The sequence below is a fragment of the Vigna unguiculata genome, chromosome 2, assembly GCF_004118075.2.
Source record: "Vigna unguiculata cultivar IT97K-499-35 chromosome 2, ASM411807v1, whole genome shotgun sequence".
Lineage (NCBI taxonomy): Eukaryota > Viridiplantae > Streptophyta > Magnoliopsida > Fabales > Fabaceae > Vigna > Vigna unguiculata.
In genome coordinates, this window is record NC_040280.1 from 19,157,368 (window position 1) to 19,177,260 (window position 19,893).

Below are 19,893 nucleotides of genomic sequence, written 5' to 3' on the forward strand. Positions count from 1 at the left end.
TGATCTTCAAGCGGAAAATATCAAGGTGAGAGAAAAAACAATAGAAGAGATGATAAAGATAGATTTATTATTGCAATTGTATTTAATAATGAAGTTTATATTATTTATGAAGATGACTTTGTTATGTGCCAGAAGTATGAATGGATTATTGACTTTGTTGCCTCATTCATGCTACACCACATTGTGATTATTTAACATCTTATACTACTAGAGATTTTAGACATGTAAATATGAGAAATTATTTAACAATAGCAAGGTTATTGTCATTGGAGAAACATGTTTAGAGACTAATACCCGATACAAGTTATGTTTGAAGAAGTTAGAGACATTCTTTATATATGTCCAAGGCTTATCTCTATATAGGTACTTGACAAATATGATTATCATAATTCTTTTACTATGGTGGTAGCAAAAGAAGAGTAGTAAAATACTCTTTGTTGGATATAAAAAAAATTGTTTACACCTCAAATGAATGCAATTGAGAATTGTTCTACAAAAGTATGACATAAACAACTTAATCACTAGAGTGAGAAGGCCTCGCTACTCTTGCAAGACAATGGTTACTTTTTGTTAAGATATACATTTCTTAAAACATGTTCGAATTGTATCTTTGGTAAGAAACATAAAATTTGTTTTCTCTTATCCTCCGCATAGAAAACTACATGTCTTGAATTTAGTTTAGAGTGATGTTTGCACTATGAAACTAAATCAATTAGTGATTACTTTTATTTTATTACTTTTATTGATAATCATTCTAAAAGGGTTTGGACTTTTATTTTGAAATTCAAAGACCAAACAATTGATGTATTAAAACACTTACATACAAGTGTTAAAAGAAAAATAAATTAGAGTAGATAGTGGTTGTGAATACATATAACCAATTATAATGAATAATCGAATACAAACTTTACCTCAAATATCAATTTTATAAAATTGAGTTAGGCCTAAAATCAATTTTCATAATATAAAATTAAAACCTATTAATATGTATAGAGAGATTTATTTAGTATATTGTAAAGCCTGGTATCATACTCCCTTCTATTCTAAAGAAACTATGCTCTCTATGTGTAAAGTATCATACTCCCTTCTATTCTAAAGAAACTATGCTCTCTATGTGTAAAGCATCTTAGAGCAAATACATTGCATAGATAATTGCCAAGAAGAAATATACATTGTGATTAAGCCATATCCATCCACACTCATTGTAGTTATAAACTAATAAAATTCTATACTTTTTAATTGACTAGTGTTAAATTTAGTAATAAGATGTGTTCATTTATTCTTCAAGCAAGATAATATATTTATTATAGTGTTTGATATCCTAAGGTAAATCATATTCATCTCCGCCAACAAGAGGGGCCTCGAAAGCACAAACCTTCGTAGAAACCACCGATCGATGGGTAGGTTTATGTGTGAAAAATGTCTTGCTACAGCTTATTAAATTGTGTTACTTTTGTTCTTATATCAGTGGAAGCTTGCACACCAAATTTGAAGTTTGCAAGAATTTGAATCATCAACTGAAAAATAAATTAGAATATATATAAGATAAAGATCTTTACGTTATGCCCTAGAATATGTAGGACGGCCAAGTAAAATCACAGAACTTGATAATGTAATTTATTGTATGAAGAAGAAGGAGAAGAAATTATTTAGCCCTAGTTTTTGTTTGTTAATTGTTCCATTGAGCAAAATCCATGGCGTTGAGAAGAAGCAATGTTTTTGCAATGGCAGTGATTGTGAGTGTAATTTTTCAGATTGAGAAATGCATCTCAGAGATCAATAGGCAAAGCTTTCCAGAAGGTTTTGTTTTTGGCACTGCTGCTTCAGCTTTTCAGGTTTTCTTTCCACTCTTCAACACTCACATTTTCTATTTGGATCACCCCATTCATCAATATTTTTAAACAAATAATCACTTTTATTTGTGCAGTACAATATAGTTACTGTTCAATAAAGTTTTTTTTTTTTAGAATTTGGGGGAATAACTTTTTGAACACTCTTTTTGTTTTTTCACATTCTTGAATATCTTTTTAAAACACTTTTTATTTTCTTTTTTTTAACAATTTGGAAAATATTTTTTAAAACATGAAAATCAAAAAAGGATTTTCAAAATAATTGTAATTCATAAGATTCTGTGTGAGTGGAATATTACCATTTTGAATAAGGAAGAGAGAAAAATGAAGATAAACATGTCATTTTAAATAAGAGAGACAAAAGGTGTAAGTTTATAAAAAGTGTGAGTGTAAATAGCAGAGCCTTATTTCACCTGAAAAAAGAGGGAACCAAATGGGCCGAAAATATAAAATTAGTGAATCAATACCCATCTTTCCACAGAGCCACACTATTATGTCAATTTATAATTTTAATTTAAAAAACAATTGGAATGAACTGAGTTATTTCTTGTAGATCCACCATCGAAGCACTTGATTCCTAAGATTTAACATAATATGCAAAGTAATATTAAGAAAAAAAATTAGCAAATATACCTAATTTCAAAACATTAAAATATATCAGGTAAAACACTTATCATTGTGAATTAATAAAAAAAGTAAAATTCTATAATTACTATAATATAGTTTTTATTTTTACATATTTACATATCTGTTGAATTAATAATATTGTTGATATTTTTATAGTACGAAGGAGCAGTAAAAGAAGATGGAAGGGGGCCATCTGTGTGGGATACTTTTTCTCATTCACCTGGTAAGTTATTAAAAATGACTCTGAATAATAAAAAAGAAATGGAAAAATTTTCTTATGTGTGCTTAGATTAATCATTTGAATACAAATTTGTCAAGAATTAAAGTAATTTTTTATATTTTATTTGAAGAATATAAGAACATTGTAAATTCAACTAGTTTGAAAAGATTTTGAAAGGAAACACAATATGTGATTATGTTGTTACTGCAATTTGTGTTGCATTTGTAACAGGAAAAATAGTGGATAATACTAATGCTGATGTTGCAGTGGATGAATACCATCGTTATGAAGTAAGATGAGTTTAGTTGGTGGCACCATACAATTTTATGACAATTTTAGTTTCATCATAATCATACTGAAGTTTAAGAACCTGCTCCACTTAACAAACTGAACCAAAATTAATTTTACTTATATATACCAAACTCAATTCAACCAAACATAAAATTTTATCATCTTTGATTTAAGTGTCTAGCAAATTGATATTTTATTTACTGAAAAAAATTATCAGTACTTTTTTCTTTCTACTTTTTTTTTTATTTTATACCAAAAGAAATTATTTTTTTTTTCAAATAAATGGTTATCTCAATCAACACTAAAAAGTTTATTAAATAACAATAAAGTTTAGAAATAGAAAAATTAGTCATTATATTTAATTATGTTAGACACTATTTTTTAAATTAAAAATTATTAGTATCTAAAATAGTTTTTGTTATTAACAAAAATTATAATTAATTTATGAATTAGACTTTAAAATTGATTAATTATTAAAGTTTATTTATTTATTATCATTAATTTTAAAATATAGACACTAATTTAGAATAATTGAATCAATTATAATAAGTAGATCGGTAACCAGAGAGAATAATTTAGATTTTAATTCACAAATTAATTATATTTTTTTACTAATAATAAATATTAGTTTATATACGAATAGTTTTTAATTTATATAATGTATCTAACTTAATCGAAGATAATTATTTTTTATTAAATTTAGTTATTATTTAATACTTTTTTAGTGCAATTATTTAAATATTTTTTATTGAAGTTTGTAGTAATCATAAGGAAGAATCGTAAGAGTTGTTAATTTAGTCCAGGGCAAAAAACTACATATTAGAGAAGTCCACATGGGCCAAAAATCACCACAACAGTCTTGTGGGTCAAGGCTAGTCCATGGACTCTCTTCTTAAACATGAAAAATATATTAGTTTTTAAAATATATTACTAAACTTCCTATTGTCGACTTGGGTCGGCCAATCTATGACAATCAGCTCGTCGGCCCATCCAGAACATCGGCATGTCCGGACCGTCGACCCAGGCCAACCGATTTCGGTCGTCAGCCCGTGGCCGTCCATCTCAATCGTTAGCCCAGACCGGCCCGTCTCGGTCTTTAGTCCATGTTGTCCCTAGCCCTTAGGCCGACCAGTCTCAGTCTTCGACTTGGACTGGCCTGTCCAGACTGTGGGTTCGGGGTGACTGTTCAGACTGTGGGCCTAGATCGACCTATCTCAACCGTCAACCTGGCCAGAACTGTCTGAATCGTGGGCACGAGCCATCCTGTTCAGACCATCGGCACATACTGACTCGTCCAAACTATGAGTATGGGTCGGCCCGTCCAGATAATCGACATGGATCGACCCGTCTGGACTATCGACACAGGCCAGCCTATCTAGGCCGTCAACACAGGCTATCCTGTATGGTTCATCAACATGGGCTGGCCCGCCCAGATCGTTGGCTTAGGCCAGTTTGTAGGGCCGACTTGTTCACACTGTCGGAACCTTCCATACCGTCGACATGGGCTTGATGTTTGATTTAGACTGAAAAGATTCAAAGTGTTGTTTTCAGTGGGTCAAACCTTGACCCAAAGCCACTTGATAGAGGTCTTTGGGGACTGAAACTCTTTTTTGGCTCTTTCATTTGGACGTCCCCTAAAAGGGAGTTTAATAAAGTGTGTAACGTCCCATTTAATCGATAACCCTAATTAAAGGAAACGTCACACAGGATAACATAGTCGCGCGGTCTTGGAACATAAGTATAACTCCTTACAATACTCAAGGCACACCACGATGGCAAAAGCCAAATAAGATACAAGGTTCAACAATACTCCAATTTAAAATTAAAGGCCAAGCAAATACATGGGCCATAGCCCTATAACGAAGCCTAAAGTAGTATAATCTAGTCCAGGCGGACTACGCAGCGGAATCATCCCTTCCCTGTTGACCTCGAGTGCCTCTCGCATCTGCTCACATCAATAAATTGATGATCATCGCAAAAGGAGAAGGAGAAGAACCACATACAAGACAACCAAACAAGCAACAAGGTAAGCTAGAGTAGAAACAGTTTATCATGCAGTCACATGTTATCACACAATCCAAACAATATTTATCAATCAACCATGTTATGACTTCTCAAACAATACACTAGACTCAGACTCGACTCATCCGGATTACATATAATCTAGTTGGATTCAGCGGATGCTTGCACTTGTGGTGGATATCTCTGCTCACCCCCGAGCTGCTAACCCCCGAGCTAAGTGTTACAAGTGGTACAAATCTCCCACACACAAGGTATCCCTTAATGAGTTTCAGGCCTCCTGCTACTGTCACCACAAGAGTCAATATGCTCTAAGTGAGACTAACTTACTCCTTAGAGTGTCAAGATGCAACATTACCTTGAATCCTTACCAAATTATATAGATGGGGCACCACCATGAACTCCCACTAATAGGGGTCATGGAATTATGTCCCGACCATTGAAGCACCACCATGAGGTCTCACCTAGAGGCTCATGGAATTACGCACTGACACAGACCAATCATACTCAATCAATCAAGTATTATTTATCATGCACATAACTCTCATGCTAACCTTTATAACCAAATCTACATTCATATTCCATGTTGAATCCATTCCAACTCATCCTTCCCGATCCATGAATATAGAATTGTACTTCATACCAATACCATGCCATTTTGATACCAACCATTTCATTGAAATCGTATGCCAAGATTTATCCAAGTTCATCATTCGCAATCCATGAATCATATCACTCATGCAAATTCATTCATCTCATACTTTATAAATGCATACCAAGACATACATATATCATAAAATAGTATTCATCCCAAATAAATGAGTGCCAACATTTTAGTACCTGCAATTCCATACAATCAAGCACAACCCACAACCATAATTCTTACACCAAAATTCCTAAGAAAATTTATTATCACAAAACAAAAAATCAATGCAGTAATGCGTGATACATTTCTCAAGCTATAGACATCTAATCGACGATCCAACCGGTCAAACCATAAAATAGCATGTTATGAACCAAATGTCAAAATTTGAACTCCATCCAACGGTTAATGAGTCGGGAAAGTCAATTTTACTAAAACTGCGTATATTAGAAAAATACACAGTCGCCCAGCGACCAAGTCAACTCGCCCAGCGACTGCGCGACGCATCAGAATACGAGAAATAACGTCAAATATCACATTTTCATGAATATTTGAACCCTAACTCAGAAATATACCAAAAACTAACGTTTTTCCCAAACTTTTCTCATATTTCACAAAACATTTATCGCATAAAATAGAAATAACGTGAAACCCTAGCTTCCCTTATCTGGAAAGGGGTTAGCAGAGGACTTCGACACCCAAACCGTGACGAACAGTAGCTCAAGCAATAACTTCTAGGGCTTGAAAACAGTGGAATAAGCTTAAAACGAGTTCATTAAGACAACCCTAGTTGGAACTACGAAAAATGAACAGAATGGAGCAAGAGCATGAGTTGGAAGCTGACTTACGAAGAGTAGAGAACTGGTCTGAGTTCACTTTATGAGAAACAGTGGCTAAACCCTAGCAGAACTTCACAGTTGCTCAAAGAAGAAGTAAGGGAAAACTATTTTTCTGAAATGATACTTCACAGTCTTGGGTCATTTAGCTCCCTATGGACCAACCCTTAGGCCCATTAGACCTTAGGGCACCATAAAGATTAGGGCTGAAATAAGAGGGTTTTACAAAGTGTAGATGAGGACTGACCCATGAGTCATAAGCAATTATGTCACCTTTAAATTATAATCTTACAATAATAAAGTTTGTTGATTTTTTTTTTCATATACTGTTTATCTCACTCATATTTATTTAATTTCAAACTCTTACTTCCATATTTCAATACTCAAGCATAAAATATGAGATTTTAATAATTCTTTTTATTTAAACCCATTGATATAAATTCCCGTGCATATATTTTAAATGTAACTAAAAGAATGTAATAAGTTGTACCGCGCAAATAAACTCTTTCTTTATGCGTTGAGTTGATTTTTCAAGTATAAATGGTGAAACCCGATTTCATATAATGTAAATGTAACATTTTATCCCACTATTACTTTAAGCTTTTTAATTTTATTTTTATTTTTAAATTTACTAATTTAGTATCACTTATTTTGAAATAAATTTAAGTAGTCCATTTCCTTAAATTAAATTAATGGAAACGTTATAGATGGTAAACTTTATTCTTTATGATGTGTTGGTGGATAAATAAATATTGGTGCAAACATAAAGACAAAAATATAGTGTTAAAAACGTTTTATATGTTTAGAATCAATTTTTAATCATTGCAAGTGATTATAGTTTTTCATATGCTGAGATCATTAAAGGAGTAAATATTTCACCCAAAACCTTAAAAGCGAGTATATCACATAAGTATTAAGGAACATTTTCAAGTTGAAAGTTAATTATCTTTTTTGAAAGGGATTAATAACTCAACAAGTACATGTTAGTTTTAGAAGAGAATTGAATATTCATTTTTGAATATTTTAGAATACTTTTCAATAAGAGTGAGAAGATTAGTTTAAAATAATTTTGGTTAAAGGTTTAAGAGTGTTTAATGAAGTAGACTCTTTAAAAGCTCAAGAGCGTCTGGTGTTGTAAGTATCAAACTGACTCTACTCTACATTAGTTATAATTTCTTTTGTTTCTTATTAAAGCTCTTATTAAAGCTCGTCTCATTTAACACTCCAAGTTTAGATGTGAAGCATTGTTCACTTATCTTCTTCAATTTATGTAAAGTGTTGTCACTATAGTTTATTATAAAAAAAATGAAAAAATATTTAAAAGAACTATTTAAATGAAAATCAAAACAAAAATATATGCAAAAAAAACTATTTTAAGTTAATTATTTTTTTAGAACCAACAAAATATGTATGAAGTTATTTATTTGGTCGTGATAAGAATTGACATTGCTTATATGTACATAGATTAACAATGAAAAATTCAAGGATAGATAATTGTTTGAGTAAAAAGATTTTTGTTATAAAAATATTTATATGAGGTTGACAAGAAATGGTTGATGTTTTAATTTTAAAATTTTAATATTTTAAAGTAATTTAATGAGATCTTTTTTATAATTTATGTGTTTACAGGAGATTATACCTAATTCTTTTCTAAATTATACAAAAATAAGGTAAATTATATATCAATAATGTAGATATTGTGTGGATCTTATTTAGATGATAAAATAAAATCACAATGTTTGGACTACGCCATTATCAATTATAAGTTTTAGAGATTTGATCCAACATATATATATATATATATATATATATATATATATATATATATATATATATATATATATATATATATATATATATATATATATATATATATTCTTCTCTTGACTTTATATCTTCTCAAGGCACTTAAATTTGAAGTGAACATGTTTCTTGCATTTATAGTAGACAACCCAAATATTCTAATATTTTGAATCCATTACTTGTCAAGATTGGGATTTTCTTCCTCTTATAAGCTTTCTTTCTTCGTCCATTTTTGATGAATATTTTTGGAAGTAAAAGATATTTCATCTTCTTCTTCAAATTTATTGTCTTTTAAGGCGGGATCGATGATTCTTTAGCCTTCATAGCTTTTTGTGAGAATGTTCTTCTTTCTCTTTTATTTAAGTGCAATGAATTTATCTTTTTTTTGGAGAAATTTATCTTCTTGAAGTTCTATCTCGTATACCTTTAAAATGTCCATGAATTCTTCTATTAAAATCCTCCCATCAATAATCCATACATAATAACGTTGAGATTGAAACACACTTGAAATGTTTAACAATTCATTATATCAAGTCCATTTTGTATCTCTTAAAAAATCATCACAAAGAACATTTTTTTCCTTTCTATAAACTCAAATCATAGTTGTCTCTCATTCAAAAAGTTAACACATGAATAATAATATACTTCATTAGGGTATCAGTTTGTTGAGCATATTATATAAACTTTTCTACACCAATTTTATTATGTAACAATCTTATTTACAAATATATTATTATGTAATGCTCACTAATTAATATTTTTTAGCCATTTATTTGATTTTCACAAGTATATCTTGAATTGTTTTTGCAAGTATAGGAAGATGTGCAACTTATGAAAGACATGGGAATGGATGCTTACAGGTTTTCAATTTCTTGGTCTCGAATTTTCCCATGTAAGCATTCTTCTATTCAAATATTTCGATATTTTTTAGTTGAAATAAAAAAATTATTATTTACATAAAAAAAACAAAAAGAGGGGAATATATAACATGAAAACAATTTTTCATTCTTACTTTTAATTCCTTATCCTTTCTCAAATCTTTAAATGAATTATTATACGCAATTATTTGCTAAGTTGCTTGAATATTTAGTATTAACCTTGAAAATTAAGGACTATTCTAGAATTTGAATTTTAACCTAAGTGTGTAAATGTAAAACTTAATGTGACAGATGGATCTGGAGAAATTAACCAAGCAGGAATAGATCACTACAACAAACTCATCGATGCCTTACTAGCCCAAGGTAAAAAAAATTTATTATTATCATCATAAATCATGTTTTAAAAAATTATTCAAATTTATACCTACACATTTATACATCCTTCATCTAGGTATGTCCATTTATAAAAAAATAAAAATAAAAATTAAACTCACATCTCTTGAAATTTTTTTGATTTACAACACTATTTAATACAAGTGGGTTTTAAGCCTAACTCAATCTCACAAAACCAACTTATAAGGTGAGGATTGTACCCACTTATATATTGTGAATTAGTCTTATCTCTAGTCGATGTGGTACTTCCAACACTATCCAACTTTTGTTTTTTTTTTATTTTTTATTTTACATAAAAAAATTTCTTTTGTTGTAAAAACATTAATTTTTCATTTATTCTTACATTATTGCACATGTAAATACCTTTTATAAGAGTCTAATCAATATGAACCCTAATATATATTTGTAGGAATTGAACCCTATGTGACCCTTTACCATTGGGACCTACCCCAAGCCTTGGAGGACAAGTATAAGGGATGGCTTAGCCCTTTCATCATGTATATGAAATTTAATTCACATTATAACTTGGAAATATTATATTATGGTGATAATAGAAGTAATTTATATGAATGTTTTTGGATTTATTGAACAGAAAAGACTTTGCAAGATATGGTGAATTATGCTTTGAAAAATTTGGGGATAGAGTGAAACATTGGATCACTTTCAATGAGCCTCATACATTTGCAATGATGGGATATGATCTTGGACTTGAAGCTCCTGGAAGATGTTCCATTCTTCTTCATCAACTATGCAGACATGGAAACTCTTCTACTGAACCTTATATCGTGGCTCATAATGTGCTTAATTCTCATGCAATAGTAGTAGACATTTATAGGAAAAAGTACAAGGTAAAGTAAAAAATCTAAAAAAATAAAATAATATTAAACACTTATTTTAATATAAATATGAGTTTAAATCACACATTAAATACAAATATTAAAGTTGAACATCATATTCATAAATTTATTAACAAATATCTTATTATTGTTATATTTGTCATGAATATTTTTAAAAGATGAATGATTTATGTATACAATAATGGATTGTTATGTAGAAAATACAAGGTGGATCTATTGGGATATCTCTGGATGTGATTTGGGTTGAGGCAGCAACAAACTCAAAAGAAGATATTGAAGCAGCACAACGAGCCTTAGATTTTCAACTTGGCTGGTAATAATTATTATTATGTGCAATCTTTCACATCAAAAGTTTCATGTTGTGAAGAAGGACAAAGACCACCTAATTAAATATCTTCACGACAAAGAAATTTTCAAAGCAACTTTGTTGAATTTGTTGAATTCGTATCCTGATTTTGAATTTGCTGGGGAAATATTCTTCATAAGTATTTCGAGGCATACATGTTAAAAGTAAGAATTTGAAGAAGTTATATAGAAGAGTTTTTAAAATTCTTTTATTCATAAATTAATTTTAATTTATGAAAAAAATTAAATATGTATTTAATCTTTATACTTACATAAAATTGTGAAATTGAAATTTGTCTCATATCACAAAACTTTGATATTTTAATCTTCAATCATTAAAAAGTAAATAAATATAAATTTTTTTAACTTAACGACATTAACTCAACTCTTTTTTTTTTATGTGTTGAATGATATTTTAAATTGACAATTAAATTGTTTATACAAATTATTGTATTTCAACTCAAGTGCCAATCTAAATACACAAAAATGTTAGTGTCGTTGAGTTAAAAAAATTATATTCTTTAACTAAAATATATATAATATTAATGAATTTTAATTTTGTATTTAAATTTGAAGATTAAAAATATATTTAATTAGATTATTTTTCTTTTATATAAATATAAATGGAAAAGCTTGCACAAAATTTAAAAATGACATCTAACAAATTTACGAATTTAATAGTTTTTTGGAATGTTGATTCTCTATTAAACCTTTCCAAAAATAAACTGATTTTAATATTTTAAAATATATTAATCTTTTAATATATTAAAATCAATATATGTTAAAAATACATAATTTTAAAAAACTATCAAACAATATGGATTTAAAAAATTTACAGTATTATTTAACGTCCGCTAATTTGCTTTTTTTATTATTTATATAATTACAAAAATTATTCTTTCAACTATCACATTATCTTTGAAAATAATTTTTAAAGTGGTGGTTTGAGTGTAAAAAATAATTTTTGAATTGAAGAAGTATAGTTGTTGAATTTGTTGACAGGTTTCTAGAGCCATTAGTTTTTGGAGATTATCCAAGCATAATGAGAAGTAGAGTAGGTAATAGGTTACCAACATTTTCTAAATCTCAAGCAACTCTTCTTAAAGCTTCATTAGATTTTGTTGGCATTAATCATTACACCACACTTTATGTCTACAACGTCGCCGTTTCGCTTCATGATTACATTGAAGATTCTGGTGTCCTTACTCTTCGTAAGTTCAAACTAAATTCTCTTCTTTTTCTTCTATTATTCCATGACTTATTATTTGGATGCATTTCATTAATGTAGACCTAATTCACTTTTCTTATGCTGTTTTCTCATTCATTTCAGCATTTAATGGTACCAATGTCATTGGAGAAAGGGTGAGTTTCATAATTTGGAATATATTTTTCTGTTTAACTTAATGAATGCATTTGAATCATAATATAATATTATTATGACAAAGATCCATGTTGTGCTTAGATCATTATTTATTTTTACCAAAAAAATTATAGATAATAATTAATTTTAGTAACAAAATATGTTTAAAAATCAATTCTTTAGTTAAAGACCAATTTATAAATTAACTTTTTAATAATCAAAATTAATATTAATGATTGATTTAGAGATTAATTTACAATAAAAATTATTTTAATTATTAATTTATAAGTCAATTATAAATTTTTTATTCATAATAAAAACTATTTTAGTTACAATAATTTTTAATTCATAAATTAGCATTTAAATTAATTATTATATGCATATTATTTTTATTATTAAATTTAATTATTATTTAATTTTTTTTGTAGTTTATTTTATGATTTCACGTGAATGAACACAGATGTTATATTTCCTTTTAGTTGTTGATGTAACTTTTTGTATTAAAAGTAGCAAAAAAAAAATATGAGAAAAAATATTAAGTAGAAATTAGGTTTAATCAGTCGGATGATACTCACTTTTGTTTGGATATGTTAGTCTAGTATCTGTTTTTAAAAATATGTCAATTGAGTCCAAACTTTTGGAAATATGTCTCAATTAAGTCTTTTTTAAGAAAAAATTATTAATGTCGTTAACAGTACTGATATTTAAAATGACTTACAACAAAATTAAGTATTGATATTTATATTAAAATTTAGTGGTAAAAATTATGAATAAAGTTAACGACATTAATAATTTTGTTCTAAAAGGGATCTAATTGAGATACATTTTCAGAAGTTGAGACTCGATTGACACACTTTTAAAAATGAATATCAAACTAACATATTTAAACGAAAGTAGGTATTATCCGACTAATTAAACCTAGAAATTATTATTCTTTAATCATATTTGTTTCAAGATACTAACAAATGAAATTCGTTGAATGATTATTTGTTAGAAGTCATGGATAAAGTTGTGAGACAAATTCTTTTTAAACAATTTTTTATTTCCCAGAAAAAAAACATTTATAATAAATATCACAATTCAATCCCAATTGCTAAGAGAATAAATTTTGGCATAAAAACATTTAAGAAAATGAAGAAGAAATTGATAGACTTAACTTCCAAAAATGTGACTTACATTCATAATTTTAAAAATATCACATCATTTTCTTTTATACTTTAACCAATGAAAATACATGCATTATATGCAAGCCGGTTAATATTTTTTATTATTGTTATAATTATAATTATAAAATTAAAATAATTTTTGTAATTTTATTATAAATAATTTTTATTTATTTTGTAAGTGGTTTTATTATTATAAAAAATATTAAACTTAAAAAAATAGTTATATAAAAAATGATTAAATTTCAAGAAACGATCACTTAAAAAGTAAAATTGATAAAATAATTATTTTAATATAAAAAAAATCATATAAAAAAGTAAAATTGAAAAATAAATATAGACATCGAAAAGAGAAGTTTCCTTTATACATATATGAGTGAAAACACATATCCTACACCATGTTTGTGTTCACTTTTTGTTATAAAAAATAATGAAATAATAATAATAATAATTATTATTATTAATATTATTATTCACTTTTTGAATAGTTTTATTCACTTCTAAATTATTTTTGTTCATTTAATTTACAAAAATAGTTAAATTTAAAAAAAGGTCATATCTAAAAATATTAACTTGAAGGATAAAATTAAAAAAAAAAAGACAATAAAAATAAAAATAGAAAGGGGGTTTCTTTCTACACCGCCAATATTTCTTCTACACCCCAAATAATTTTTCATTTCCAAAAGTATCCCTCGACCATTTGACGACCAATAAATTTAAAAAAATAAAATTAAACTCACATTCTCTCTCTTATTTAACGAAAACTAACTCACTCACTCACATCTCACCCTAACCCTAAAAGCACAGCGCCAGAACTCTCCTGCCACCCCTCACGAAACTTACATTTTCTCTTTCTCTTTTCTTCACATTCTCTCTTTCTCTTTTTTTCACATTCTCTTCCATTGTGGTCCTTGTGTTGCTTTGTCTCTTCTTTCCCGTTCACTTCATAGACATTTACATAGGTAAAATCCTCTCTGTATTGTTGATGTAAATTATTTTTAATGATTTACAAATAGGGTAGAGTAGAAGTGTTTTTTTTTATGCTTTGATATTGTGAAACCATTAACCAAAAGTGAAAGCCACGGATCTGAAACGTGAACTCGATTATGACAATCAGAAGTCGACTTCCGGTGAAGCAATCGACTTTTGGTCAAGGAACACGACTTTCAGTGAAGGAAAACAAAATTGAAAATGATCACCGGAAGTCCACTTCCGTAGGATAGAAACACGTACTGGAAGTTGACTTTCGTAAGTGAAAAATGGTTAAAATTGAAAATGACCACCTGAAGTCAACTTCTGTAAGATAGAAACACATACCGGAAGTCGACTACCGTAAATGAAAAATGGTGTTGAAAACCCATCATCGGAAGTCGACTTCCGTAAGTTAAAAATGGTTTTGAAAAATATCACCGAAAGTCGACTTTCGTAACTTTATCATGGGTCCGAATGTGAAGAGATTTTCGAAAGTGGATGAAATTTGAAATTTGTTAAGTGAATTTCCAAAAATTGACTTCCATAAGCTTATCATTGTTTCTAGAAATGAAAAATTAGGAATGTTACTTCCGGAAGTCGACGTCCGGTTAAGTGTGTTTCCGAAAGTCGACTTCCGATTCTTTTAGTTTAAATTTTGTATTCATTATTTGAAATTTTATTATTTTTAATATTTCTTAAATTTTTAATTTATATTTTCTATTTTAGTTTTTATGTTATTTTTATGTTGTAATTTAAAATTGTAAATAATATTAATTTTAATATGTTTTTGAATTTCTTTATTATAAAGTATAAAAATAATAAAACAATAAAAAATATAAAAAAATAATAATATTCACGCAACAATAAATTAAATATAAAATATAAGTAAATTAAAATAAAATAAAGCGTAAGTAAACAAAAACAAAATAAAGCATAAATAAATTAAATTAAAATAAAGCATAAATAAATAAAAATAAAATAAAGAATTAATGAATAAAAATAAAATAAAACATAAATAAATAAAAATAAAATAAAGTATAAATAAATAAAAGAAAAATTAAGCATAAATAAATAAATAAAATAAAGCATAAATAGGTAAAAAAAATCATAAATAAATAAAAATAAAATAAAGTATAAGTAAATAAAAATAAAATAAAGCATAAAAAAGTAAAAATATAATAAAGCACAAATACACAGTAAACCTTAGAAAAATATCAATTTAATCAAAATAAAAATAAAATAAAAATTCTATAAGTCTTACTTAATCAAAAGTCTCAAAACTATTACAATTCCAAAAGAGTGTGGATATGATTAATATGACTTCCGAAAAAATTAAATACTGGAATTTGACTTCCAGTTTTGCGTCAATATATAACAAATACCATCACTTGTGCGTAACTTCATAATTACTTAATTATTACTTTTACTTGATTCACTTTTTAATTTTCATTTAATTTTTGAAGGGCATAAATGAAATAGCACAAAACTTTGGAGGTGTAGAAGAAATATTGGAGGTGTAGGAAGAAAACCCCAAATAGAAATTGCCTCTGTATTTAGATAAAGATAAAGTAAAGAAAAGGATAAAGCATACCCATTATACAATTAAGCTTTAACCACTGTATTTCTCTTCTCCACTAATAGGATGTGGTTTATAGTTTAGTAATGGATTCTGTTATTTGAGTTTAAATGAAGAAGACTTCTCTATTGATATTCACACCCCCTTTTTGGCCAAGCTCACAAAGCTACTACTAGATTAAGCACAACTATTCCTACTATTGACACCACTCATATACTATGTTCCCCCTACCTTGGAACAAACATACTCACATCTCATATGCATATTTAAACTATAAATTTAATTAAGTTCGAAAGATTTAAATTTACTTTGTGTGGCACTTCTAAAATTAATTACACCCACTTGCAATTATTGCCTAAAACAAAATACCCTACATTTAGCCTTTTAAACTTTGATGTTAATAACTTATACATTATCTTAAAAAGATGAAGGTCAAGCCTACAAGATATACAACTATATTAGAACATATCTAATGTGATTTTTGTTATAAATAAAAAATATATTTTAATATAAATACTACAATGAAATAGTTTTAAATAGAATAGTTTATAGAAGAAACTCTATTCAATTTTATGGAATCTATATTTACAGTACTCACAATAAAATATTATTTTTAAGGGTAAGAAACTTGCATAAAAACTTCCATTAAAAATGGTAATAGAAGCTTGTACACAGTTTTTATTTATGCAATTTATATCTTTATTATCTTATATTTTGTGTATATTCAATTAAGCTTCTTAAGCTTTCGTTTGAATTCATCTAAATAAATTATTTTAATATTTATGAATAATGATAATGATATTCAAATTATTACTTGCAGGCAAATTCTTTGTGGTTGTATATAGTCCCACACGGGATGAGGAGTACAGTGAATTACATCAAGCAAAAATACAGAAATCCTCTCATCATTATCACAGAAAACGGTAATCTTAAAAGAAGAAGCAAATTTTGAAGTAGAATGAATTACATCAAACATAAATGCGATTTCTTAATGATAATATAAATTTGAAATTTTCATTTAGGCCTCGCCACTATAAAAATATCTATTAAATAATAATTAATTTTAGTTACTAAATTTTTTTAATTATTGATATGAATAAAAAAATTATAATTATCACTAAATTAGTCATTAATTAATTAAAGACTAATTTAAAAACTAATTCTTTTGATAACTAAAACTTTAGTAACTAATGTTTAGTGATCCATTTATAAACTATTTTCTTTGATAGGTAAAGTTTAGAAATTAATTTAGAAATTAATTATAATTTTTTATTCATAACAATAACTATTTTAGTAACGAATAATTTTTTAATTTTTAAATTGATATCTAAATGGTCATTAAAAATTATTAGTCCCAAAATTAATTGTTAATGAAAGATTTTATTGTACTTTTTACACATAATGTGTTTGTATTTACATTTGTGTTTTAGTATATTGGTTTTATTACATGCCATCTATCACTTCATTATTTTGCCTTTTTTTTACATAGGTTATTTTTAACTATGTTTGTTAAAAAATTTCTTAAAAACTCAAATTTACAAGTTGCCAAAAAATTTATAAATTAAATATTATCTGACATAGAAAGTGAAACATATAAGATCAATTAAAGTTATAATCGATGTAATATGTCTCCATTTAAGATTATAGTTACACAATTTTGTATTTGCAAGATCTTTATATATCGATTATTATATTGATGTAAAATGATTCCCATACTATATCAATTAAAGTTATTAATGATATAGAAAGGTTCTCGTACCAAATTAGTTTAAATTATAATACTAATTTAAAATAATAAATTATCCTTAATTCTACTACAGATTAACAAGCATGATTATAGTTTCATAGGATAAATCTAATGTAGATTATATGAAACAAATTTGCCAGCTAAGACATTGTATACCATAATAACACTAAAAAGAGATTCATTATTAATTTCAAACACAATAGAAGAACTAAAAATACATTATTTTGTAGTTAAAACATACACATGTTACTATAAATTTTATGTTTACATTTGACTTTTTTATCTAATGAACAAAACAACAAAGGAATATTGTTTGTTGAACAAATAATCATCAGTTGCCAATGATATGTAAATTAAAGATGTTGATCAATGATATTATCGTATTAATTATGTAACATTTATAATGAGTGAGTTGTACTGACACATTCATAAAATGGGCGACATAAATCTTATTTTCAAATTGTTGAATCTACACCAAATGTAAGTTTAACATTGCATCTTTGTATGCCCATACTTTTGTATTATTTAAGGCTCAAATAAATAATACAAATTAATGCTCCCTGTGTTTAGAATTACTTAATTTACATACCAACATTATTGACATAAATATCAATCACAATGAATCCTTTTATCAAACATAAGTTCAATAAATGATATATAGTTATAGTTTATGTACATCATCCATAGTTGTAGAATTGCAATGTTCAAGATCGGTAAATGATTTCATAAACATCTTGCATGTTTATATTCAATGGTACATTTCCATTGTCGATGTCAAAGATTGTTGCATCTCAAGGTATATCGTAAGATGTTTGAAACGAGTCATGTGAAACCTTAACCAATTCTTGTATTAGATAAACATGAGATTGGGCCTCAAAGATAACATCAAAGGTAATTGTTTTTTTTTTGTCTCCTCCTAGGGTACTACATGACATAATGACAACACTAGACATGTTATACAATTAGTTTTTATTTTTTTTATAAGATTGAACGTATATGGTAATACAAGTTTTATATAGTGTTCATCTTCCATAGTTTAGAAAAAAAAAACCATTGTTTGTCATATCTTTCTAATTTATTAATCACTTTTATTATAGAGCTAATTCACATGCTTTCACTTGTCATAGGGATGGATGATCCAAATAACCCATTTATCTCCATCAAAGATGCTTTGAAGGACGAGAAAAGGATTAAATACCACAATGACTATTTAGTTAACCTATTAGCTTCAATTGAGTATGTAATTAATTTTATGATTATGTAAGTGTTTTTATATGATTTGGTTCCTACATATAGTTATTAAGCTAATAAAACTTTCATGTTATTGTTTACAGAGAAGATGGATGCAATGTAAAAGGCTACTTTGCATGGTCACTACTGGATAATTGGGAGTGGCAATCTGGATTCACTTCTAGATTTGGTCTATATTTCATTGATTACAAAGACAATTTGAAGAGATACCCAAAACAATCTGTTGAATGGTTCAAGAACTTCTTGAAATCGAAAAATACATGATTTAAATTTAGTGAGAAATTGGAAATGAGACATGATATTTGACTTTTAAAACTTGCATAACTTATTTGTAATACCAATAATCATATGTAACTAGGTCTAGGAAGGTTGATAGAAAAGTCTTTCAATTGGGTAACATATTATTTGAAAGTGACTTTAATTTGGCCATTACGCTTTAAATGGAAATTTCAAGCATTAGAAAATTTAATCACTATTAAGATTGTATCAATAAGCTTTCAAGTTGTCTAATCTTTAGATCAGAAGACTAATTTGCTAAGTAATCCACACACACACACCCCAAAGACATAGACACACAGACACACAAACATAGACACAAACACACAAACACACACACAATGATACGTAAATGGTAACAAAATTAGATTTAAATATGATGACAAGACTTACATGCAAGACATAAAGGAACTAATAAATAACCGCAAACTAATAACCTAATTTGAGGATAAAATTCACATGACAATTTCAAACCCAAGGTAAATAATACTAAATAATACTAAATCATTATATATGAAAATGTATGTTCAATAACCTATTATTGAAATTCTATATAAAAATGAGAAGATAAAGAAATCTCATTATGAGAATTTATTCTATATCCTAACACACGAGAAGGGCAAAGTTCTACTACCATCCTTTAGGTACACCCATAATATTCTTGACTTCCTATGACATGAGCTAGTGAATCTTGACTTGATATGTTTTGTGAAAGTAGAAATGTTTTTTACTCGAATGCTTTATTATTTTTTTCCGCATATGATGAAAATTTTTATTAATTAGACT

The 19,893-nt window shown here is 27.4% G+C and overlaps 1 protein-coding gene across 1 annotated transcript; it reads left to right on the forward strand.

Moving 5' to 3' along the window:
• Positions 1-1,693: 1,693 nt before the first annotated feature.
• Positions 1,694-19,118, forward strand: LOC114174240 (beta-glucosidase 40). The gene is made up of 13 exons (XM_028059038.1): positions 1,694-1,835; positions 2,634-2,700; positions 2,929-2,987; positions 9,106-9,181; positions 9,459-9,530; positions 9,970-10,057; positions 10,153-10,408; positions 10,615-10,730; positions 11,765-11,973; positions 12,093-12,124; positions 16,654-16,756; positions 18,708-18,816; positions 18,915-19,118. Exons 1-13 carry the CDS (start codon positions 1,695-1,697, stop codon positions 19,093-19,095), a joined length of 1,509 nt encoding a protein of 502 aa, XP_027914839.1. The 5' UTR covers position 1,694; the 3' UTR covers positions 19,096-19,118.
• Positions 19,119-19,893: the final 775 nt, after the last annotated feature.

Excerpts from the sequence above, each read along its gene's own strand:
- LOC114174240 (XM_028059038.1), top strand. The coding sequence starts at position 1,695 with ATGGCGTTGAGAAGAAGCAATGTTTTTGCAATGGCAGTGATTGTGAGT. Across the intron at positions 9,182-9,458 it reads TTGGTCTCGAATTTTCCCAT|ATGGATCTGGAGAAATTAAC; the intron begins GTAAGCATTCTT and ends TTAATGTGACAG. Across the intron at positions 16,757-18,707 it reads CATCATTATCACAGAAAACG|GGATGGATGATCCAAATAAC; the intron begins GTAATCTTAAAA and ends CACTTGTCATAG.